The 26064-nt window shown below is 39.2% G+C and overlaps 1 protein-coding gene across 5 annotated transcripts in view; it reads right to left on the bottom strand.

The window, feature by feature from the left end:
- Positions 1–26064, bottom strand: part of THSD7B (thrombospondin type 1 domain containing 7B) — a 355621-nt gene that overhangs the window by 127634 nt on the left and 201923 nt on the right. For 4 of the 5 annotated variants that reach the window (XM_075757230.1, XM_075757233.1, XM_075757232.1 and 1 more), the window contains 5 exons: positions 21654–21845; positions 17938–18172; positions 15673–15788; positions 9219–9351; positions 8085–8188 (listed from right to left, as the gene is read on the bottom strand). In XM_075757230.1, the coding sequence (XP_075613345.1) occupies positions 8085–8188; positions 9219–9351; positions 15673–15788; positions 17938–18172; positions 21654–21845 (780 nt within the window). The remainder of the gene's footprint in view (positions 1–8084; positions 8189–9218; positions 9352–15672; positions 15789–17937; positions 18173–21653; positions 21846–26064) is intronic. The other variant, XM_075757234.1, reaches the window with a different exon arrangement.

Genomic DNA, 26064 nt, shown 5'->3' with positions numbered 1-26064 from the left:
GGTTCTTCTTGGACCTCTTTCATCTACTATGCTCTGTTTAATGACAATCCATCATTTAAAAAAGGACCCCAAAAAATACTTTCACCAATGATAGTTGCTTAGATCATACAGACTACACACTAGATGAAAGAAATCTTAGGAGGACCAGAGAGAGCTGAACTTAATCAGAGGGATGAAAGACAAAATGAAAATCTATCTACCCTTACATTTAAAAAGGAGTTTCCTTCAGATAAGATGATCTCGACTCTCTCTATGTACCTGTTAAATATGGTATGAATGCTGTCAGATCATTTGGGACTTTTATGATTGAGATGCTCTAGCAATTCCTGTAAATTGTACACATTTGGATCGTGCTGCCTTTGACTTTGAGGTGATCGGGCCATTTACTATTGATCTAAAACCTTCTCTCCCCTCTTCCTTCCTCCCTCCTAATCAAGGCAGAAATACATAGCCTGGAAAGCTTTGATGTTCCTGTGCTTTACTTCTCATTATTTTGATCTTTTAACAATCCCTCTATGGGTATATGCTTGTAGTATATATTTTCAGTGTTTATGCCTTCTGGCTTCAAAAGGCTTGATCAAGACTTCCCCCTCCCTACCCTTGCAGAAAACAAATGCTGTGTGTGGTACTAAGATGCTGATATTTCATCAGATGGGAACAGTATATAGTTAAGCTGGAAAACCTGCTTATTTCCTTGTACAGAGTAGAATATACTGTCCTGCTTTTGAAGGAAATCGAATATATGTAATTTATCTGATGCAGTCTTCATCATCGTTATTTTACGGAAAGTCTACAGATTACTGAGTTGCCTTTGGATAAAATGTTGCACTGTAGATTGCTGTCAGGACAAATTCTCTAAGAGTCTCTTCAATTTTTATGTTGTTGGCATAAGGCTACAGTGACAGAAATGAGTTGGAGTCTCTCTTGCTATTAGTTAACATCTATAAAGTAATGTCATGCCAATTCTCCTACCACCTATGAAATACTCTTACAGCAGCTATTCCTGAGGTGGATGCCGGGCCAGACCCAGACTGAAATATAGTAGCACTGTTTTAAGCATCTTGTGATGCCTGCTGACATCTCCCATGAAAAAAGGAGGGTCGTCCACCATCACTCTTTTGTGAACAACCTGTCACTGGAAAATCAGTATCAATCTTTCTTCTCCTTGTCCCATCAACTAAGACACAAGGAAAGAAAAATTGGTCTACAGGAACACATTACCTGGAGATCAGCAGGATGTAATACAATACAAGGACGAATTTCCATTCCGCAAACCAGTACCCAGCTGCAGACATGCACATATTTACAGACAATCCTGCTATGCCACCAGGTTTTAAGAAATTGGCCCAGGATGATTTCCATACGATCAGGTGATTTTATTTCTCATAAATTAAACTGCAGAAATCTCAAAGGCAGCCATGAAATGCTCAGATTGATCCATCACATCTCACATAGCCTCATCTGTCCCTTCCCCTCTCCTGCTCCTGGTCAATTCTAATGTTCCAAAACTGAAATAAATCCCACAGAAAATCTGTCTGGGAGAGGACGCCTTCCTCATTCCACTGGTGCACGAAAGGCTAAAAATGCATACACGACATTAGTATTGTATTTTTGTCTCCCTCCTTTCCTTATTTTCCCCTTTGTGAAACACTGTCACACATTTTTGCATGAAGCTAATCTACTATCAAATCCACAGTTAAACCCAGGCTTTGGGAAATAATTTAAAGATCAAAGCCTATAGGTAAACTGATAGAAATTAGATACTAACAATCCGGAGTCATGTAAAAAAAAAAAAAAATCCATACTGCAGTGATAAATCTCTCAAATTACAAACTTCTGTGCACAGATATACGTAATTCACCAACACCGAAGATAAGTTTTAAATGTAAAATCAAGGGGAAAATTTTATTAAATTCAAGAGATTTTAATTCGTTCACTGACAGTTGCCAGAGCTTAGACTCCTAAACGTCTGATTTTTTTCTGTTAATGAAATTTGGGTATTTTGCAAAAAGAATCCTAATCTATTCTGAATCTGTTGGAAAACCAGGAATTGGAATTACTCAGGAGAAAGTTCTGAAGTTTCTATTTGACCTTAATTGTTTGTCATTATTTACAGTGGCAGAAAGTGTTATGGACCAAAATTAAAGGGAGGATTACCTATTTTAGGAATCAGAAGAAGAAATTTCAAGAACTTGGAGATCAGAAGGAAAACGTAAGAAATACATGATTTTATGATGTACATTTTTAGAACAGTATAATGCTACTCGTGCATAGGCCATAACTCTTAATTCCAGACTTATCTCTGCAGTACCGCTGCTCATCTTTCTACATAGTGTCAGTGCTGCATATTTTTTTCTTTAATGAAAACTTCACTTTTCTGATTTGAGAGCATGCTCAAATCTATCCAACTTGTATTTCTGGCCTGTCCTTCAGAGCACTCACAATTTGCAAAAACCCAGATGCATTATAGATATACTATTTCACTACGCACACTGTTAGTGAAAATAGTGAAGACAGCCAAGAGTATGTGCACCCCACGTGAAGCCATCTGAAATGGCCTTCCTGGCTGGCAGCAAACAACTGATAACAGAGCTTTGACTGCATTGTTTCAACAAGTTGCACAAGCATCTCATCCTGCATTTCTCTAGGTCATACTTTCTTATTGTACATGGGAGACTGTCACGTTGGACTAGACTCAATGCCTTCCTAAAGTCAAGAGAATATTATCTGTGCCGCTCTCCACTTACCTTATTGCCTAACCTCCAGCCCACTGCCTTGTCAAGGAAAGAAGTTAGGTTATTGAGAATAAAAAATAGTAAATCACTTCTGGTGTGGTTGTTTCTTATCACCTTATTACTTTCCATGCATTTATAAGCTAAAAGTTACATTATCAGTGACAAGAAAATAACAATACAGATAATACATACTCTATGAATTTGCAGTATGATGTAGAGCACCTACATCAGTAAAGTGTTGGCAAAGCCCCTGGCAGACATGGCTGATAACAGGCCGATGCTCTTCATCCTGGAAAGTCTACCCCTCGAACCTCAATCCCAATCCTAGGCAGACTTTGCTTCACAAACTTTCCTTTCAAACATATCACAAACAAGACTCAGCTCTTGTCCTTACCCTTGTGATTATCTTTCCCTCAACTATTTGCTACCAATGCCACCAGCTGTCAGACAGAGGTGTCTTGCAGAAACTGGTTGGGACCACTCAAGTTCAGCTCGCTGTGCTCCCATTTCTGTCCCTGCAACCACTTGTTACCCTACTCTGGTATCATCAGAAAAAACACCGACAAACCTAATGAACCCCCAGCATCACTCAGAACAAGGCTCAAGGTGCCAGTGTCCTGCTAGGTCAAGTTAATATTGGAGGGAGATACTGATGACATGTAAGCCGCTATCAGCTGGACAGATTTATACACAGGACTGCACCACAAAACACTGCTCATAAAATACCACCATCTAACTGAAGCAGTCCATGTCTGCATCACATTTACTATCAGAAATGTATTCATTGTAAACTTTAGGCTATCACATTGCCTCTAGCCTGTAAATTATAACAGGATTCTGAAATTGGTAATTCTCTGAAAAAGCATTCTGCAACTCAAATTACAATGACTGCGTCCGTTAATTTAGCTAATCAGCAGTTATATTAACTACCTACAGAATAGGGAACAAGAACTGTTGGGTGACTATCTTATGAGCAAAAAACCATGGTAACGCTGATGCTTTTTTGATGGCACGTCTCATTATAAATAGGTTACCATAATATAATTTCAGCAGAAACAACAATAGTGTATATGGCCATTACCGTGTTACAGATTGATAATACACTAGACAATACAGCTACAGGATACCTGTCTGAAATATTTTTGTAGATGCAATGTTAACAGGCAATACCAAAATTCATCCTTTCATCTTGCTAACTTTGGAACACTTGTTAATAGTCACTAATTTATTACAAATGATGTTTGTAATCACAGTTCTGCCTATATTTTATATATAATTTCACTGGAATTATCACTGCATTTAGACACACTCAGAAGACTCAGATAGCAGATTGTTATAATTTCTGTTCTCATAATGATAATTTTTTTTGTCTGTATCTCAGTCTAAAACGGTCTTGTCTGCAATAGCTTATAGCTATCAGGAAGCTCCAGAGTAAGAGCCAGAAACCTGCAATGAAGGAGACAGGAATCTTAAATTGCTTGAGTCCGGTGCTGCCTGCTTTCTACTTTTTCACTGTCAATTCATATATCAACTTTTCAACTAAAATGGATTATATTTAACACAAACCATCTTAGCAAAGTCCACGTGGTGTGAATTTACAACCCAGTTAAAAAGGAAAGGAATACATCATACGTGGTCTGACAGTAGAGAATACCAAAAGAAATATTCTACTCAGATGCCCAATGAGCCCATCCAGTATTGATCCACCCGTGACCTCAAGTGAGCCAGGGAGACTGCAATTCTCCAAAGCAAAGGAGTAGTTTCTCATTACTGCATTGGGGGATTTGTTGTTGTTTTCCTGTACATAAATCAATAAATTATTCTCTAAGAATATTTGCTGCTCTGTATCACAGCATTTCTGTATCCTTGCAATGGGGAGCTACAGCTCTGTGATGGACTTACTGTCTCGTTAATGGGGGAAGATACGGTCACATCCCCCAAATGAATCACAGTTAAGAAGTGGCAGGAGCAGAAGAAATAAGACATGACACGTTCCATTGCTGCAGCTTCTCCTTGCTTTTGGAAAGTAACTACTTTTTTCATAACCATGTTGTCAGTGTATTTCTAAGACTAGTTTTTAAAGCGGAATCTCATTACACCAGTCTGGTCTTTAATACATGTCTATTTACTTTATCAATGGCTTTTGAAGCAGCCTTCAAAGACACTTGCTTAAAACAGGCTTTCCATCCACTAATTAAACCTTAACAATCCCTTGTAACGAGCAACACATTTTTTCCCAAAAACATAAATGTCTAAGGTGGCTGCTCATGTCAGCACTGAAGGGAGAGGTCATTTCTGAAGGATCCTCCATCACAAACATCAGAGAACAGTAAAGTCACTGAAGGGCATCCGAAGCAGAAGCAATTTTCTCACAGTCTTGACACCTTCTAGTAAATTAGTCACTTGTCGAGGAAAATGACAGCTATATAGCAATAGAAAAGCTTGTAAAGCTCTTCATTTACTGTTAGAAATGTTGTCTATGTCACTGTCAAGCAACAGTAACATCCCCACCCTGTTTTACTCAAGTGCCCTATCTCAGGGGCTTTTTGCAAATCATGCCTTAATGAAGTTTAAATAACAGCTATATTTCTTAGTTCATGCTACTTTTCTCCTACCTGCATGATTGTTTTCTGAATAAGTTAGTCCACTGAAGCTGATATACAAAATGAAAGGCTGTTGTAATTAGTGTAATATCATTCCAAGATAAAGCCACGAAAACCGCAGCTTCAGACGGCTGTCATCTCTTTGGCTATTCTGCTTATTATTCACAGACAAATTCTGCTATATTCTGCATGTTACATGGTATGTTTACGTGCAATTTCAGTGAAAACACTCATGGAACAAGATCTGTAAGTATCTACCTCAGAATCTAGCCTAGAAAAAGAATGGTGCTTGAAAGCAATTTCAGACTTAATTTTCCCTCGGCACGTTCTAAATAGGTACACATAAACATACACTTTCTTTCTTTAGAAATAATTTATACAAATTCAATGCCCTTATATAATTGGCTAGCTATGACAGTCACTGAAATCCAAAATCTTCTTATTTATGTGACAGCCAGGATATGGACAGCAAAAGAAAAGAAATCCTAAAAATGGATGCTCTAAGGAACAGCAAGATTGATTATCTTCAGTGGTAAAAGGATAATTGCTGTTACATGGTAAAAAAGAAATTGGGCAAATTCATATAAATACTCTTTGGAGAATAAGCACTTACTGGCTAAAGAGGCTGACACATTATGCAAGCCAATTACTGTGTGGAGTGGTGGTGATACCTCAAATGCAAACTCATTGGTAGGATGCCTGAATATTGCAGGAAAGCATCTATCTCTAACACCTGGAGTTCTTCCGCTGATGGCACAGATTCCCCTGTCACAAAACTGTACAATATAATTTAGGATGGAAGGGACCTCTGAAGATCCAATGCCTGCTCTAAGCAGGACTGACCTCAAAGTCAGAAAAGGCTGCTCAAGACCTTATTCAGTTGAGTTTCCAGTATCTCCAAGGAATCTACCATCTCTCTGGGTAATCTGGGAATTTCCCTCACTACCGCCTATGTCTGTTATCTTCTGTTATTTCACTGTGCACTTCTCAGAAGAGCCTGGCTCCATCTCCTCTGTGAACCCCACTCTCATTAGACACTTCTCCAGGCTGAACAAGCCCAAATTCCCAGCCTCACTTCACATGTTATTTCCAAAATGCCTTCAAAGACATCCTTCATTGTGAAGAATGAGAGATCAGAAGTCCTCTGGTTGGCAAGGCATGTAAGCAAACATCACCCTTGGCTAAATGGCTTCTCTAGACATGGTCACACAGCATCTCTTCACACATGCTAGCTGCTCTTGAAGAGCTCAAGAAACAGCAAGGTGAGGTATTAACAGCAGCTTTAGGAAAGTCTCCCTTACTCAACACTTCTATAGATAAGATACAGAATCGCTGAAAATCCAGCAGCAATAGGGTCAGAGTTAGCAGCTTGGTTCCAGCTGCCTTCTCCATGGAGATCACTCCCTTTGTTCATAGGAAATATCTTGAAAATCATCTTCCATGCATTTCATCTGAGAAATCATTTTCCTGAAACCCCACTCATCCTCAATAATACCTAGCAGATTGGTTCTATCGCTACATGTAATTGTGAAAACCAAGGCTGTTACAAAAACCACAGTTAGTGACAAAAAGTGAACATGACACTGAAACAAATTTTGCTTATACCCACCAGGCCATGAGATTCCTTTTCCATGAATACCCCAGATCAGCACACAGCCTAGGTAATTGGTGGAGAACTCTCCACAGAGTAAAAATAAGCATGCTACTCTGCTATTATACTTCAAATTCTATCAGAGTAAGATTAATACAAAGTTCATGCACCAAGTGGAGCATAAAGACTACCATCCCTTCACAGAGAGATTGAGGAATACATTTTAGGACATCTCAATTTACAGAGCTCTCTTTGAAAACTTTGTGGAAAGGACTGTGGTCAAAACCTAGTTAAAGATATTTACCCCTTTGAGCTTTAGTTTAAAACACATTTCTTCTTTCAGATACAGCCCACATACTGTCAGGGCTTTTCTTTCTTTTCCTTTGTTTCCAGATTATATAAGAAATTCACTTCGTCTTTAAAGAACAGTTTCTGCACTTGTGAAGGAGTAAATTATTATGTCAAGTTTCTTCAGTTAGCATACCTGTATAGTAATTTATTTTTTTTTCAATAAAAAAATAACCTTTTGTTACAGGTTTCGTTAGATTTCCCAGGAGACTGATAACAGCCAAATCTCCAGCCATCTGCAGGAACCACTACAGACTCTGATCACACACTCTGAATGGTGAAATTTTTCTCAACACTTTTGTTCAGACGATGTGATCGGTATAGTTTCAAAGCACTTAATCAAGCCAAGGGCAGGAGCCCAAAGCTTTTACCCACACCGAACTTCTCCAATACTCTTAATGAAAATCACGTCTCAGGCAAATTATTAGTAAAATATAAAATCATGAGGAAATTATCCTTTTCATTTTTAGCAACCAAGAATGGATTACTTCATAGAGGTCTATAGATAGATAGTTCTTTCAAAGCCCATGTGCTACATCTTTAGGCAGAAGAGCAGGTTACTGTAAAGACACCTGAATATCAAGCATAAATCCCCTCCTATACTCCAAAGTATACTATCATGTTACTGGTACGTTAACATCCAGCACAGCAGCAGAACTGTACAAAGGGTCCACTTCCCAAAATACTTTATGTTAAGTGCTTCAGTCCCTTAGTTTCTAAATCAGCCACTGTAAAAGAGTGAAGAGCCTACTTAAATGCCACACTCCAACATGTTAAATATTTGGAGGTTGCATGCAGAAAGCTTACCCCTTGACTGCAAACCGTGTCCACATGCCTCACTGTGTCCCTGCACACCCTGTCTCACCGAATCCGGCACCAGCACACAGTGACTCCAGTGGTGGGTCTTCCACCTGCAAGAGGAAAAGGTTAACAATTAAGTGGTTTAAACTGGGAAACAGTTGACACTGTCCAGGCAAAAACTTCAGTTGCGAATGATGATGTACTGTGGAGACTTAAGGAAATATAGTCAAAAAGCTGTAATTACTCCTGAAACAAGCATTGTGAACTGAAATTCACATGCAAGGTTCACCATATCATCCTTCAACAATGTTTGCCTTTTTCATTTTTGCAGGACATGGTTCAAAGTTACATAAAATACAGAGGAAACATCTCCACTGGGCTCTGAAAGCAGGCTTTCCTCCTGCCAGCCTGTTCTCATATAATTGATGCTGGTCCCAATCTGCTTTCTATGCTGGGATGCATGCCAGTCAAGAAGACAAGCCATGCGGTACAGAGCTGGGCAGAGCCAGGCGGTGTGACTCCTGCTTTGGGACCACCTTCAGCTCTCCACTCTGCTCTGAGACCATGTCCTACCGGACAGGCAAGATGGAGATTTATATGCAAAGATCTAATGCTTTTCTATTTACTAATATTGTATAACAGATGGGTCACAGAATTTTAATGAAGAGCAGTGAGTAATTGCCCTATTGTACTATTTGTCTAATTAGAATTTTTTAAAGTGCATATTACTCGCTAGAGTGAGAGCATCAGGGGAAAAGACAAGAGTTTCTGCAACAAGCATACAATTATGATTAAGGCAGTTGAGTGCTTGCAGTCCCAAAATAGCTTACACTGATTTTTAGATACATTGAGGGAGGGAGTTCCCAGTAATAGCTTCCTTAAACACATCGAACCCTGAGGTTACCATTTCTAGGAGCCGTGTCTATTGGTGCTTGTTCTGATGATGCCAGATCTACTGAAATCGCCCATTTGAACTCTATTTTGCACATTTTGCAAGGTATGTTATTTGTTTATTACACTGCATTTTCCAGTATTATGTTGTTTTCTGGTGAAAATTGTGCAGGACAATCGCACAAGAGGCATTTCTGGAGAAGTGGACACCCGCTAGCAAGAGATTGAGTCCAAGCTAACACTTTTTACCTGTACACTGGACAGATGGGAATATCTTCACATTCTCTTTCCTCATACAAGGTGTCCGGGCATGCCTGTCCCCCATTGGCAGCACCCTGAATGATAATCCTATAACGGGACTGCTTAACTGCAGTGGCATTGCCTGTAAATAAAGAAAAAAATGCCTTCTAGACACAGTTGGCACCCCGAGTTAGCGATCTAGCTGTCTTGGTTAAAAACATGCTTTGTGTTTCATTTATATTTTCAAATTATGAGCACTCTGGCACTACCCAAAGGAGGGAAGTAATGGTATGATGGATCAAAAGATACCACTATTTGCTTTAAAATTACTAGTAGTTCAGCAGAACAGCACCTGGAAGGTTGATAAATCAACAGCCTAAGAAGTGCATCAAAAAATGTCTATTTAACAGAACATCAAATCAGACAAGAAAATAAGTATGAGCAAATACTTAAACACCTGAACAAGAGAAAAAGAGTAAAAGCCAAAGAAGCAAACTGTCATAATGGAAGGTTTTGTTTCTGAAAACACGTTCTGGTGGTCTCAGGCTGCTACCAATAACTCATCTTTATGGGTCTAGAAATTATAGATGATCACTTCCTGATAGGAAAACCATTGCAACCAACAGAGGCTAACTCTCTACTTAACCTGAGTCGATGCAAGATCGACATCTAGAAACACAATTCACAAAATCTACAGTACAGAATGCAGCATGAAAGACAAGGATAAGATTTATCTATATATCTCTATAGCTAAAAAGAAATGCAATCCTTGGCTGTGTAAGTGGTTAATTACAAACTAAGAGTTGGTTTAACTGCTATGTATGGCATTAGTACTGCTTCGGGTACTGTATTCATGCTTCGAAAACAGATGCTAGAATATTGAAAAGAGATCTCAGCAGAACTCCATAAAGGATTCCAGACCAGGAAAACATCTTTTAATAGTGGACTTCATCAAATTTGTCCAAGAGAGGAAAGCAGTGTGTAAATTATCCCACTTACGAGTATTATTTTTCCAGCTCAAGATAAGGCCCAAGCTGCACTAGCAAGATCACAGTGCATTAGAGTAGAAGGAGAACTTAGGCAAAGTCACACCAGGAACACAAAGTACAAGTACAAATGCAGTAAAAATGGTTGGCTCTAAAAATATCAAGTTATACAAGCCTTCACTCGCACACACGCTATCACTGTGAGATCACCGCAAAGGGACTTTGGACCTGGCAGGAGGTTGCTCACCCCAGCTGCTACCCTGAGGCAGGATAAGTGCATTCAGGGACATTCCCCTCCAGCTTCTTTAACAGCTATCCTCTATAGCTTCCTACAGTCTCCTTTCAGATGCCTGACAGTGCTTGTAAAGCCTCACAGAGAGCCTTTTCTTAAAATCTAGCCCAAGTCATCACTCCTGTAAATTAAGCTAACCCTTTTTTATCTCCTGTCCATTAGATGTAAAAAAAGAGTTTATCCCTATCATCTGATGCACAGCCTTTATGGAATATCAAGGGCTTGTATCCACCCTAAGTCCTCCCCTCTCTAAACTAAGCAAACCCAGTTCTTCACAGGTCCTATTCAATTACCTCTTGTTGCTCGCTTGCTTACAATGTTGTGCCCAAGGAATCCCACCTGCAGCCTCACCAGTGCAGAGTACAGTAACACTTTTGGTGTTTTACATACAACATGCCCATCAGTTTGACAAGCTCAGTATTAGTTTTAACATTTCGAATTGTTGACTTTCATTCATTTTGTAGTCCATTGTATCTCCAGAGGCACCTGAGACAGTACTGACGTCTTTACTCCCCATTCTGTCTTTGTGCAATCAATTTTTCCTTCCTAAGTCACATTTTGAGAAATTTCTCAATGATTTCAATATCATTTAATATATTGTCTACTGTGTTCGCTACCTCTTTCAACTCTGCACCATCCACTAATGTTATCATTCAAGCACACAAGCTGTTCAAATATCACACAGAACTGGGGCAACAAGAGTTTTCTGTAGGATTCCCCTTGGCTCATCTTCCAGTTTGATCTTGCATAGCAGACATCTATCAGCCAACTGATTGGAAGCAGCTTTGCAGAGAAGGAGGTGGGAGTCCTGATGGACAAGTGGACCATGAGGCAGCAATGTGCCCTTGCGGCAAAGAAGGGCCACAGCATCCAGGTCGAGGGAGGTGATCCTTTCCCTCTACTCATCACTGGTGAGACAACTGGGTGCCACGTCCAGTTCTGGGCTCCCCAGGAGGAGGAGGACACTGGCACACCAGAGGGAGTCCAGTGAACAGCCACAAATTTAGGGACTGGAGCATCTGACACACAAGAAGAGACCAGGAAAGCTGGGACTCTTCAGCCTGGAGAGAAGGCTCACAGGATCTTATCAATGTGTATCAATGCCTGATGGCAGGCAGTAAAGGAGACAGACTCTTTTCACACTGATTTCACTGTGAGATTTTTCAAGCAGCTGAGTACCCATTTAACAGTGATTTAATTCAAGTCAATGTTCCTCAGCTTCCTGATAAAAGTTTAATGTGTCAAAAAATCTACCACTTCGCTTAATTAGAGCAGCTATGCTGTCAAAAAAAGGAGATTAAATTTATTGGGCATGATTTGTTCTCAATAAACCCATACTGGCCAGTTTATTAGGATCTGATTCTTGAAACGTTTTTATCTTGAGTAGTAACTTGTTCTTATGGTTTTCTATATAACAAAGTTAGGGTGAGTAATCTACAATTTCTTTGACCTTTCTTTTTTTATTCTTTTTGGTGGGGGGTATTGGTTAGTTGGTTTACTTTGTCTTGGTATTACTGAGTTTTAGTTAGCTCCTTAGGACCTAGCAATTTTTGCACCCAGAAGATAGTCACTAGATGCTCTGGCGTTACTTTATTACTGCCTTCTCTTTTTACACAGCCCTCCTGACATGGGAACATCTCATTTATGGAAATACTTTTTAGTCCATTCCTCTCCTGGCTGCAGACAGGAAACAATGGCAGCAATTGCACGTTCCCCATGTTGCGTTTCCCTCATTTCTCAGAAAGTAATAGACATATATTTCATTCAGTTTCCCCTTACTTTTAATCCATTTATGTAATTCTTGTTATCTAATATCCTCCTATAGATTAATTTGTAACCTCGATTTCTTGTTTCTAATTTTTGTGAAATAATTTGACAATCAAAAAGGAAACAAGATTCTGCACAACTCTGATGATGAGAAAGATAAAAAAAGGACTTCTCTAGCTCTGTTTGAGGTTTTCTCTTCATGGTTTGAAGCCTGAACATGCAAGTCATATACAGACCTACACATGCCTTGTTCCCCTGTGCTACTGGCTTGCTGTATTATAATAGTTTCAGGACAGAAAGTAGAGTCCAGTAGGGCTTCAGTCCTTTGTAAAGTATTTCTTGGTAGCTTCCAGGTCTTCTATGCTCTGCATAGAACACGCTTCCAAGAGGTGTAGCTACCAATTTTCTCAGTTTGTTGAACTCTTTTTTGAAGATGTCTTGCTGATATTGTCATCCTTCCCTTCTCCGAGGAATCATGAACTCTATCACTTTGTGATGATTTTCATTCAAATTATCTACCACCATTAGAATCTTAGCCATTTCCTTCCTATTAATCAGTACCAAATCTAAATGAGCTTCCCACAGTAATTTTCTCCACCTCAAGAAACTAAATTATCCTCAACATTTATTGCACATTACTCAAACCCCATTTTCAAAATTGGATTTCCTCATTGGCTTTTCTACAGCATTCCTTACAAATGTTAATGAACATAATTTTTATATCTCATTTAAAATTGCTATAGCCTGATTTTCCAGAGTATTAGCATTATGTAGGTCTGTCCTTTTAAAGCCAAACCTCAGCTGATTTCAAGCATGGCTATGACTGCTTGACTTCCTGAAAAAAAAAATCAAGCCTCAGGATCTCAAGACCATCTTAACATCTATGACCTTGACTTTGCAACTCAGATAATGCTGCTTGAGAATTTCCGGGGTGCCTTACCTCTGCTTCCACTCCCACCTTGCTGTCCCACTAGCCTCCAGTCTCCACTCCTTTCACACAGAGCCATGAGTCCTTCTATCAATCTGCTCTTCTCATTACTCCCTTGCTCATGCATCTTACCTTCCTCTGCATTTGACCCCCGAAGGCTTCCCTGGTACCCTGCCCTGGGCTCAAAAAGGTGCACAATCGTTCTCAGGCAAGGGAAAAAAATCCTTGCTCACTACTGTGAAGCGTGCCATATCTGGTCCAGCTTTTACAGGAAACATTCAGCTTTGTAGTCTTTGCTCCTGACCGTATGAAAAGTCTGGTCAACACAAGACTCTGAGCACACAAGTAACAACAGATTCTCTGAGATTTTAGTCTCCAAAATCAGAGCTGTCTCCAGTATTTTTGTGCAGGTAAGAGCTTTCGAAGGGGTAAGTCTTTAACTTTGACCAACTCTGGTTGAGTGTTTGTTCATGAGAACTGGAAGTGGCAGATCCTTGACAGAAACGGTCTGACACAAGGTAGAGGTCATCGGAATTTCTTATTGTGGCACGCTATGCATTTTCTCCACTTTTACCCCATCTCATTTCAAATGAGCACAGGGAAATAAACAGGACAGTTACTACTTACCATTTCATGTAAACTTGTTTAGAGAATTAAGCAACAGTAAAATTTCTAACCTTCCCTTTGGACAACCAATGCCCAGACGAGGAGAGGTACTTATAGGTACCATCTATTTTCAGGAGGAAGATGAAAAATGTTATTTATTGTCAGTTGTTTGCTTTTTTAAATCTCCCTGTTTTAAATCTATGTTGACAGACCAGAGAGCACATCACCCATGCTGAAAGTAGTTACTTCCCCAGGACTTCTTCACCACCCATTACGGAGGTGATGGAGGAAAATCTACATGCTGCTCACTCAAACCATTTCATACTCTGAAACCTCCATATTGATTCTTTGATTCTTGTTTTGATTCAGCCTCAAAGACCCATTAAAACGGATATAATATAGGAGACTGCGGCAGACAGTTGTCACCTTTAAGTATCTGAAATGGCAGAGAATCAATAACTTGCAACAACCTCCCTGTTCCTGCATCACCAACAGGTGTTTGGATTCAATTGCACTTGTTTTGTGAATTATGTTGTCCGTCCATCTGTTATTGCTCTAAGTTCACCGCTGTCTACACTTCTGAGGTATGAGATAATCCTTTGCCAGAAGACAGCCTATGGTCTGATGACATTTAAATGTAGGGAAAATGTCAGCTTTTTTATTGTTAGATAGTAAAGTTGGATGCATTTTCTCAGATAAACTACAAACAGCTTAACTGGTAAAGTTCTGTGTAAACCTGATTTAGTGATTGCATGTTTGTCTAAGCTCTGATCTTATGCCGGTACACATTTAATTTTAAATCTGCCAGGCAATACCTGTTCCTGCTTGATCTGCTTAGCAATTCACCATCTGTGGATTGTTTTCATTAAATATAACTTTTCTACCAAAAAAAACCCCCAAAAAAACCAACCACAAAAACCCCCACCCTAACTACTCACATACATATAGTGGTTTTGAAATTTCATTATCATGCTGAGGTTTTAATTCTGCAATGCAAATTAAAAAAAAAAATCTTGCAATGCAGCCATATCAATAACAGATCTAGCAAAAAGCAAACTCCCCCAACTAAGAAGTTTTAATTTAGAATTATATTAAAATGATAACACTGCCAAGGAGGTTAAATAATTAATTTCTTCTCATTTTAATTGTAGACTATTATTTAATAAACAAAGTAATTTACCAGGTAATTTATTCTACTACTTTGTAGGCACCTCATTTAAAGTCTAAAAATAAATTGCTAATTAAAACAGGATTCACTGTTTCAGAAAGCAACTCATTTTCCTGTAAAAATCTAATAAAGACTATGCTAGAGCATCCACTGAAAAATCTTTGAAGGGCAAGGAAGCCACCAACAAAAATGAAATATTCTGATAACTGCGAAGGCTTTCATCTGAACAATTAATGAAACACACAAATTTGTCACAAAAACCAACACTAGATCATTATAAAGAGACATTGCTAAGCACCTAGCGTCCAAAAGCTAACCAACTGGATCAAAGAAATGTATGGTACTTGAAAAATCACAAAGCACAGGAGTTATTCGCACAACCCTGTGCACACATCTAGGATGGTGAGGAGAAATAAACCTCATATAACGTAGCAATTCCATGTGTAGCCACACAACGTTGGGGCCTTGGACTTCTGACTTTGAAGGCAGAAGCCCAAAAGGAATTTATTCCAGTTAAAGAGAACTTACAGCTCCAAATTTGCTCACGAGTATCCCACACCCTCCCAACATCATCAGTGTCACAACACCCCAAGTCCAAAACTCATTCTCATAAATGGCCTAAAAATTATTAGACTGACAGGAACTACAACTACCACATGTTTCTACATCAATTCTCTAATTTTTCCCCAAATTTTGACCTCTTCTTAAAGGCTTACCAGGCTGACATGCTGTTGGGCAGCGAGTCCACTCACTGAAAGGCGTAACAACGCAATCTTTCTTGCAGAGGAGGAGACACGGCCGCATGGTCTCAGGCCTGATGGACTCTGGACACCTATTGATCCAAACACAAAGATAAAATATAATAAAAAATTCAAACTATAGTGAAATGTTTTATTCCTAAGACACTCACAGGGCTGTGAGGGTACTGCCATACCAAAGATATCACTTCTGTTCAAAGTAAGCCTTGTTTTGTAATTATTTTTTTTATTCATTTTTAACTCCTAAATGAAAAATATGTCATGCATATTCTAATAAAAGTTTCAGACACAGTTAATATTTAAAAACTCAAAGGATGGAAGGGATAATTTTCTGGGATCAGGCAGATCTTGCATTTCAAATGGGGGAGTAGAAAGGAAATAATTCTTTTTTAATTTTTATTATTTAGAAAGATCATTCAAAAATTCTTAGTAATGCAACCCAAAATGCCCCCCTTTGAAAAAGGAATATGCCACTAAACCCTACTAGGAAAGACAATAAACCTTAAAGTAATGATTCTGTTACTGAGATAGTAATAAGATACTTGGAGGTATAATTTAAAAGAAAATAAATACAAAGGGACATGTCTTCTCATTAAGCATGATTATCCTAGAGGGCAGATTTCTGTTATCTAACAGAAGACTGAAATATTTTTCTGCAAAAAATTTAGTTTTATTTGGCTTTCTATGGCTTGCACCTTCTTCAGATACAGTGTAATTTTTCTTCAGAAAATCAGAAAATATGCAGAATAGAAAAAAAAAATCAGTATGCCAACACACAAAGGTTATTTATTCACATGACGTATCCCATTTCTGAAGCCATATTCACTTTCACCATGGCAGTTCTAAACTCAGCATTACTTTGGGACAGTTTTCATCAACTCACACATAAAGTCCAGTACGGGCGAGGAGGGCTGCCCTCCACCCCAGCACCAGACTGGCCCAAACCCTCCTGGGCAGTAACGAGGGAATATTTAATTCTAAAACATGGAGATTTTGTTCCTTCACTTAGAACCATCTTCATAAAGATTTCTAGAGGTCTACGGTTTTTATTTTTAAGACCATTATCACCGTAAGAGCAATATGCAGCCTGGCAGCAAAAGAAACAATTTCAGTAAGAAGCTCTTTTGAGGACTCAGCAGTCCTGTCTGCTCCAGCCACTTCCCTAACACAAGCAACGCCACGGCACTGAAGCTACCACATCAAAATCAGAGGAAAGCCCCTTTCTGAAGTCCCCAGTACAAAAATCTCTTCTTTTGGCAGGATTTTACCACCACTGAAACTCTATTTTCCCTTCAGATACTTCACTTAAGTATTTACTTAACCCCTTCGGTTCCATTTCCCCTCACACCATCTCAAAAGTGGAGGGGCAAACAACTATTTTAGACTTTATATAGCTCTATAAACAATATGTTTAATTAGGTAAAGTTAAAGCATATGAATAGATTCTAGATATAAATGAATACTAGATTTCTTTCCTTTTATTTAATTAAGCTCATTAACCTCAAGAATTTTAATTAACTTTACTGAAATCAACACAGTCTGCTTATACGAACAGGATTGTTTTGAGAGCTACAATAAGACATGAAACTCAGCTGTAAGTCTCTAGACTCATTAACAGTGCAAAAAATAATTAGCAATGTCTTGATTTTTTGATATTAGGGAAAACATCTGTGCTACTTATTTTCCTTATTTAGTAAAGCAAAGTAAAATTCAGAATATGCAGAATACATAGTTTTGTTGTGTTGGTATTACATTATAGAAGCTATATAAATCAATTGAACAATATAGATCACACATATGGTTCTGTCTTATTGTGGTGTAAATATAATGCAAACTCTATTTACTTTTTCTACTTTATTAGAGCATAGTTAATAATGTATTGATGAACGTTATATTCAGATGTACTTTATATTTTCCTCACACCTGTCCTTCAGGAAAAATATTTGCAGAAAACTGTAAATTTGAGTAACAGAGCAGCTACAGCAAAAAAGCTACACCACTAAAAACATGCATTTTGCTTGGATTTACACTGAAAATTAAAAAAGGGCTAGTTATTTATTTTTCTTACATATTAGTATCCCTTTCATAGTAGTGATGGAGTAGTAGCTGGAGAATTATTCCTGAAATGAAATTATTTTCAACACTGCAGATTCCATACACTCGGTGAAAACGCCTTCATACGTCATAACTACAAATAACCACTAATAGCCTTTCTTTAAATACCTTTTAGGTGTGACCTGGCCAGAACTGCTCTTCATGCAGAAGACCCTCCTTGTCTGTATGCCCACTCCACAAGTGGCTTCTCCGCTCCAGTTAATGGTTGTGTTGAGCACAGTTACCAGTGCGTCTTCAGAACAAGAGCTCCAGGGAGAAGTTTCCCAGAAGAAATGGACGCATGGATGATCGTTACAGGCACGGTGCTCCTGTAGGGCTCGGTCAGGGGGACAGGCTTTTCCACCTGGAGTCAAGAAAGCACCATCTTTTATTTTATGGCATGTGGCAAAAGGAAGATGTGGAAAAATAAATAAAAATGTTAGGTTTGCTTAATATCTCCCCCCCTCCTTAAAAATAAATAAATAAATAAAGCTTAAAGCTGTTGACCTTTTTGGCTGCAATAATAACCTCCTAAAATATTGTTTCCCCATTAAACTAGCCTTGCATAAAATTGTATTCCAACGCATAATGGAAACAGAAATAGGCAAAGTATATTTCTGAGTTACCTTATTGATACTCCTACACACAGCCAAGTTAATTCCATTTAAATGCCAGTATCACTCGGCAAACATGCAATTAGGTTTAAAGACAAATTAAGCATTATTTTTATGTTCATTCTCCTTCCTAATTTCCCAAGGAGGAACATCTCTTTCTAATATTTGGACTCTATTCACATGTTGCCTTAAAGAGTTGAGCTGTAGAGAGTGCTGAACTGTACTGATGCAGGAATGTATCAACTGATACCCACATCTGCAAATCAAGGGGGGAAAATCTGAAAGAAAGGGTTTGAGTATGAAGCCTTTACTTTTTGAAGCAGCATCCTTTAAATTTGCATCCAAAGATTTTGCTAAGCTACTGCACTTTGTCAACAACTTGTAATAAATCCTCAAAGTACGAGAGTTTGAACAGCCTCCCCAGAAGCTTTTACACTCTAGCCAGCAGCCTGAATTTATCCCATAAAAGCAGCAGATGTTCATAGTTCAAAAGCTAAGGAGTAATGCAGTGAAATTGTTAACAGTAAGCATTGACATTTTAGGAAGAAAGAAGTAAAAATGGCTAAAATCAAAACCATTCCCTTCCAGGAGGGAGAATCTGGCAACTTGTGACATGGCCAAAGTGCTGCAGGTTTTGAAAGAACTAAGTGTCAGGGCCAGATAGCACAAGGTTCAGAGCACCTTTACGCCCTACTGAAATCAGCAGGAGATGAAGATATATTGCTCCTCGAAGGGATGCCTATTGCCTTGCAGGACTGAGCCTTCTCAAATAAGGTATGACCCCAAATGGCCATAATGAATAGTACTGAGAAAAGAAAGAGAGGCATAGAAATTTCTTAGCACACTGATTTGGATAATCATGTCACATTACTGCTCATCTTTTCATGAAAATGGACTGTTCCACATAGTGTTCAGTCTCTGAAATGTTTAGTACGATGATGGAGTAGAAAATGCCCCAGGTAACTTACTTTCCTGAAATTTTTACTTGGCAGGAAAAATGCAGACCAGTTACTGCTCTTGTGTGTTTGAGCACATGCAAAGAAAAAAAAAAAAAAAAAAAAAAAAAGTAGCAAGCAAAATGCCTGGTCCATTGGGCTGGGGGGAGGAGATCTAACTCAAATTTTGAGCTTCCCAAGGAAAAATTAAGGTGTTTTCTTCAAGAATAATCATGGTAAAGAAGCTCTCCTAAACAAGGGAGTGTAATAACGAGGCAGTTTTAACTTAAGAACATAAGAAATGCCACATGGTCCATCCAACCTAGCTGTCTGACCACAAAACAGAAAGCGGGGGATGCTGTTTAGCAAAAGTACAAGAGCCTGGCCGCTTTCTGCAGTTCATTGACAACTTTTGTACGAAGAAAGCAGGACAGCACACCACCACCTAGCTGTTCCAGTAGCTATTTAGGGACTTTTTATGGACCTGTTGTTCATCAGTTCCTCTACTACATTTTCAGCCTGCTGAGACTGCCTTCCTCCACAATCTTCTCTTGCACCAAGTTCCCAACTTTGTTGTGTAAAGAAGTATCTTTTTTAAACCTGATTTAAACCAAGCCCCTCTAGTTTCATTAACAGCCTCCTGGTTATCATATTCTGGGATCTGGTGAATAGCTTGGAGAAAAATGACCCAAGGGTTTGAACTGAAGTCAGCCTGTAGGATGGCACCCAGAAGTCCTCAGACAGCAAAGCCAAGGCTAACACTGCCTCAGCTGATAGAGCACAAAAGAAATGTCACTTTAAAAGGTACCAGACCTCTGTAGAAGTTGGCAGCTCAGCTCTGAGCTGAGCATGAAAGAGAAAGCAGGTAACATTACACTGCCTCAGTACTGCAGCGCTAATGGTATTAAATCCACTTCCGCTCTCCACAAATTCAAATCAATCGCTATTTATCTGTATCCAGACGTGTGACTCGGCATAGCAAACCATTATACTCACTGCTAAAGATGTACAGAAAAAGTCAGGGCATTTGATTTTAATAGCTAATTATTTCTTCCTGAAAAACTTTAAAGTATTCCACTCAAAACACGTAATTTTTAGTTTAGTGTGTTTCAGGTTGAGATGACTGAGCTTATGTACTTCCAGAATTCACTTCTTCAACATTTCACTTTCATAATTCCATGTTTATCTGTTACTTGCATTTCGCTACTTCCATGGAAAGTATGAAGCCAACTGTATTTTTCATTTTAATTATTCTCTAGCTCATAGACTTTTTTTTGTAATAGTTACGATCATTCAATTGACAATTATATAGCAGTTTTCATCCTGAAGGGTCCCAATTTTCTTTGCAAGTGCTTATAAGGATGTTTATGTGAATACAGACCATTCATATGAGTAAGGGTTTGCAAGATCAAGTCCTTATATTGCCCCAGAAACAGTGGGTGGCTTTAATGATAATTTACAAAATAGCACTTAACAGAGTCCTAGACTAGATTTGCATCTAAAAGTGTTTTGCTGCTGCATTAGCTGCACATAATGCTGACAACAGTGGATGTTTTTGTTGTGTCAACAAGGCTTTAGTCTGTTAGACCTGCTCACGTTTTATGAATTTTTATGCATATGATGTGACATCTTTCAAATCCTGTGTGATAAACCCACACTTAAAAGAATTACCATAAGCGTAACTGTAGTTAGAAGACTACGCTTCTAATACAAGATAGTTTGTGGAAATAATTGTATCATTGATGTTGATACGTAAAAATCCAGATACATGATGTGTCCCTGAAGATCCAGAGGAAATCATATATATTCATCAAGAGCTATTTACTTGCTGCAATAAAAAAACAAGAAGGTCAATACATCCTAGGTCTGCATTAATAAAATAAACAGGTCCTTCTCTATTTCCTCATTTTTCACAGTTCACTGTTCTAAATCAGTACTAATATGTTCCTATATAAAGACACTCGCATGAAGAGTTTGTGTCATGCAGGAACTTCATTAGGATAGGATGCAGCTCTTCTGAAGTAAATTCACACCCAGACTGGCCCTCAACAGACAATAATTCATAGGCTGAAGTAAGTAATTTTGAACTGTGACAGAATTTCTCTAAGTGACACATGCATTAGCTCAAGCCCATAAAGATCTTCTAGTCGCTAGGCATGAAGTACAGACAAATATTAAGTATTATTCCTCATCGCTACGGTATTAGTATTAGCTGCGATCTGAACACAGTTTGGCTGAATGCAAGTCAACTCATTAAACGAACACACATGATTAATCCAAAATGTTTACCACTCACCCTCAGCTGGAAGGGCCAAGATAGACCTACTCCTGCTTTGACTGCCCTCAGCATTTTTACTGGAGCATGAGTGGGAACACGGGGACCACTGGGACCACTCGCTGATGACACAGTCAGTTGCACAAGGGATTTCACAAACCCCAACTTCAGGACGGGGAAGCTCTGAGCAGAAGCGGTGTGGTACTTCTTCACCTGGGGTGAACAAAACAAGGCAGACATGGAGGAAGGTTCAACTCGGTTCAATATCCACAGTCTGCATCAAACAGACTAACTTTATATCAAAGGTCTGCCTGCCCGTGGAGGAATGTACTACAAAAGAGCACATGGTTAGGCTTCAGGCTTGAAAGTGCAATACTTGAACAACTGACTTAAGTATTTCTTCAGAAAAGAAAAAAAGAAAAAAAAAGTCTTTCAAATTTTGTTTGTGACATCTTGGAGGCAGTCCACTTTATAAAGCAGGCAAGCACAAGGAATGAGATAATTCAATCAATAAAAAGCTGTAGTATCAATTATCAACAGAATTGATGATAATTGCCCCATGTTTTCCAGCAATCTCCACTTACAGAACCTATTTTCCACAACATAAATTGTGTAGGTCCCCACAGAATACAATCTTCTTCTGACTGTAGGTCAGAGAAGTGTCTAGTAGGCTTTGGTCATTCTCCTGCAACCTCACCAGAACTAACCATGTACCATTTCTGACTCTGCTTCTCACTCAAAAACTAGGAGATCCAAACGAAAGGATCTGTTGGAGCACCCCCATCCAAGGAAGAAATATTTGCTGTTGAGGACGAACCAAGGGACCTGGACCGAAGTCTCCCTCCTGATGAGGAGCATCTTTCCAAAACCCCTTTCAGTAAGAAGGCTGGACAGTGGGGGTGGTGGGGAAAAAACTACCAACCAAAAGAACAGCTGGCAGCATGAGCGGCAAAACAAAGCACACGAGGGATGTCATGTGGAGTACAACACATGGAACAATTGTTTTTAAAAAGTAAAATAACATACAGTTTCATTTTTAAAATATCAAATGAGATTTTCAGTAATTTTATTAGTTACATAGAATTTACGAGGAATTCTTAAAAAAAATCATAAAATGTAACTCTTCTGGTACTGAATTACAAACAATCTCTTACAAATGTAATTCAAGTGATGAACAGACATGACTGACTTTGTTACACTGTTCTCTTACTTAGTGTTTGTAGACCATCACGAATTTTCAGCTACAAATCCAAAATTTCTAGAAGCTCAAATCTACCTGTTTATAAACCACAAGCTCCCCCTGAACGTTACCCTCCTCTTTTGCCCGTATAATAGTTACAAAGCTCTCCTTCGAGGTTGCTTTAATTACGAATCTAGGAAAGAACATAATGACTATCCAGGCTCAATTATACACAGGGAAAAAAAAAATTAAAATTTATAATGGCAACAACTGGCTCTTTCACCTCACGCTACAGGAACAGGCTCCGTAACAAGGCGGCCCAGGATGCAATTATAACTAGGAGGGTAGAAAACCGTACTGCTTTGCAAGGCAACATGTGTATGAGTGAGTAAATAAGAAGGCAGGCTGCTAGCGAGAGTGCATAAAGCTGTCAATAGCACGGCGGTATTATCTGCAGTTGCATCCCTAAATGAAGACAGGCTCATCGCCCTCGAGGCACAAATAAAACTTTTCAAGCATATTATGAGAAGTAACGGGGAATCTGGCAGGCAATCAGACTGCAAGATATGTTTAAAAATACTTTATTTTTATACTCCCTCCCCTCGTCTGTGCTCATCAGGGAAGACTCGATATGCCCAGGCTTTGCACTACTATTTTAAGTCTACTAAATAAGAAAACGTAGACCAAAACCTGCCCTACAGTCAACTCCCATCCTTTGGTACTAAGTTTGGCAAACCAAGCTTAATCCATCATTCGCTTCAACTAGCCCATTATCACCACTGCTGCTTTGGATGCTCACATAATGCTAGGAACTATCTTTAGAGAAAAATAATGTAAAAACCCCAAATAAACCTGTAAGTCTTATTCCAGCTGTCTCCTTGAGTCATTTTAGTGTCAAAATCCCCGCTAACATTTTGACAGCTTGTCTGTACCATGGCAGATAACATGAGGGCATCCTGGGCAGGCTTGATTTCAGGAGTCAATGGTACAGTAGCATCAAGAGATTATATGCTTTGGTGAAGTAGGGTGAAACATCTGTCCTCCTCTCCCATCACTGCCGACACAGCAAACAGGCGAACAGTCAGCGACAGGCTTCTGAACAAGGAGGGATGAGACGAGACACTGGCGCTGCAAAAGCACACACCCCCCACCCCCCCCATCCATGCAAGAAGTTATCTTCGTTACATTACGGCAAGGGAGCACCAGGAAAATTCACTGAATTCTGGATTTAGCCCGTTTTTTCCACCAATCAGACAGTGCCAGAGATGTAAGCATCAGAGAAAACCCTATTTGCTGAAAGCTACGGGAGCCTTTCCACTGATTTAAACTGACTTTACAAAGTCAAATCCACTCCACTCAGAAGATGGCTCAAAACACTTGGGTTTCCTTTGGGGTGGCTTCCTCCACCCACGAGCCAAGGTGCCACAGATTTTCAAGTGACCACCCTATGGGGAAAGGAGGCAAAGGAGCAAAACGCACTTTCTACTTCTTCCCTCTGTGATTTCTGTTCATGCTGGATTTACAGCAGGTGACAGCAACAGTAACGCTGCAAACAGAGGCTGCAAATCGTGGTTCCTCAGCAAAGAAAGGAAGCTTTGAGTTTTGTCATAAAGAGTTTACCACCCGGTGCATGAAGGTACAATTCAACACTCACTTTGATTTACTTCATAGCTCTATTCGCTGTGTTCAGGTTTAATTACTGGCTTGTATTACTGCAGAAGGGAAACGTTCTTCTGTACCAGCTGCCTGGCAGAGAATTCTCAGAAAACAACCATATACTACAAAGGGAAGTAATAATCTTTCATCTTCCATGAAAAATACTAGTACAGGATATATCTGAAGTGTGCCTTATGCATTGTCACAGATTTACAGGGAATATTACAATCTCCTGATCTTCCAAATTGTCCACCCAGTACCTTGAAGGTGTAATTCTTATCTCAGATATTCTGAATAATCTTTCTAGAAGAGGCTTTCTCCCTCTCAAAATAAGACTAATGCCTTTAAGCACGTAAATTATGCATCTGAATGCGATATGAATTCCTCTCCAAACACATGCTTAGATCTCAAGACATAGCATCTGAAATCAGCCCTGGAGAGCAGCAGGGTGGAGGATCACAGCAGAAGGACGCCAGCCTTGGTGAAAGCCACCGTTCCTTCAGGAAAAACAGGGAAAAGGACAGCACTGACCATGACAGCTAGAACTTTGCTCCCTGTTCGAATTTTTTAGAAGAGAACCGATGACGCTCTGAAGCTCATCTCGTGGTAACCAGGAAATAAGCCCAGATGGCAATTCAGGTACCCAGTCTATCCTGGTCAGAGCCCAGAGCAGCTCCCTCTTGATGGGAAACTGGTTCCTATCTGCAACTTGCTGTGACGTTGGAATAAACTAGAGCATCGTTCATCAGTAAACTGAGCCATCCAAGTCAAAAGGACAGAAGATGCTTTCAAAGAAAGAAAAAGAAAAGAAAAAAGTCTTAGGTTGTGTGGGGTCTTCTAGTTAGCTTGGCCCGATCCAGCCCATTCCAATCCAACCTACCCCAGAGGTTACCACCGCTGTCTTTGTTGGCTCTCTCATTTCGTCTTTTTTCTCCCCTTTGACACTGTCCAAGTGCCCAGAATTAGCCTCAAGGAATTATGTTTACTCTGAAGAGTATTTTTTTTGCTGTAATACCAAACAGTACAAATCCACAGCTGTTACTGAGACGCAACTGGACACCTGGTTAGGATGGTGACTGAGCAACTGAACAGTTTCACCCTAACATTGAGGATACATGGTGAAAACTAAGTGGGGCTCAGACGGGGGTGAACCTTGGGAAGTGCTTTCTATCCTTAGGGTAGCCACAAAGAACTACTGCCAGTACAACTGCACATGCTGTAAAACAGAACTTGCACCTACATTTTACAGAGATTTACAGCTATTAATTGATTCATGCTAGTCACGATCAGTGACATATGATAGTATAGTGATTAAAGCTAAATACACAAGATATATTCAACAGATAATATTTTCAATGGAGGAAAGATGGAATTCATTTTCTTCCAAAGTTAGGGTATAATGATTACAAAAAAGAAGATGAGCACGGCATTTTTGTAAATATATTTGCTAATGAAGTTGATCATTACCTAATGTACCGGTCCCTAATTTGAATTCTTTAGCAACATAACAAAGAAGCTACATGGAGAAATACAATTCTGAATGGAATTTTTGATTCACCTTAAAGCAAATTAAATTCTTCCCAACAAGGAAAACAA

This window comes from Balearica regulorum, chromosome 6 (assembly GCF_011004875.1).
Source record: "Balearica regulorum gibbericeps isolate bBalReg1 chromosome 6, bBalReg1.pri, whole genome shotgun sequence".
NCBI classification, from domain to species: domain Eukaryota; kingdom Metazoa; phylum Chordata; class Aves; order Gruiformes; family Gruidae; genus Balearica; species Balearica regulorum.
Note: the sequence above shows the minus strand (reverse complement) of the source record. Positions and strands in the feature narration are given on the sequence as shown.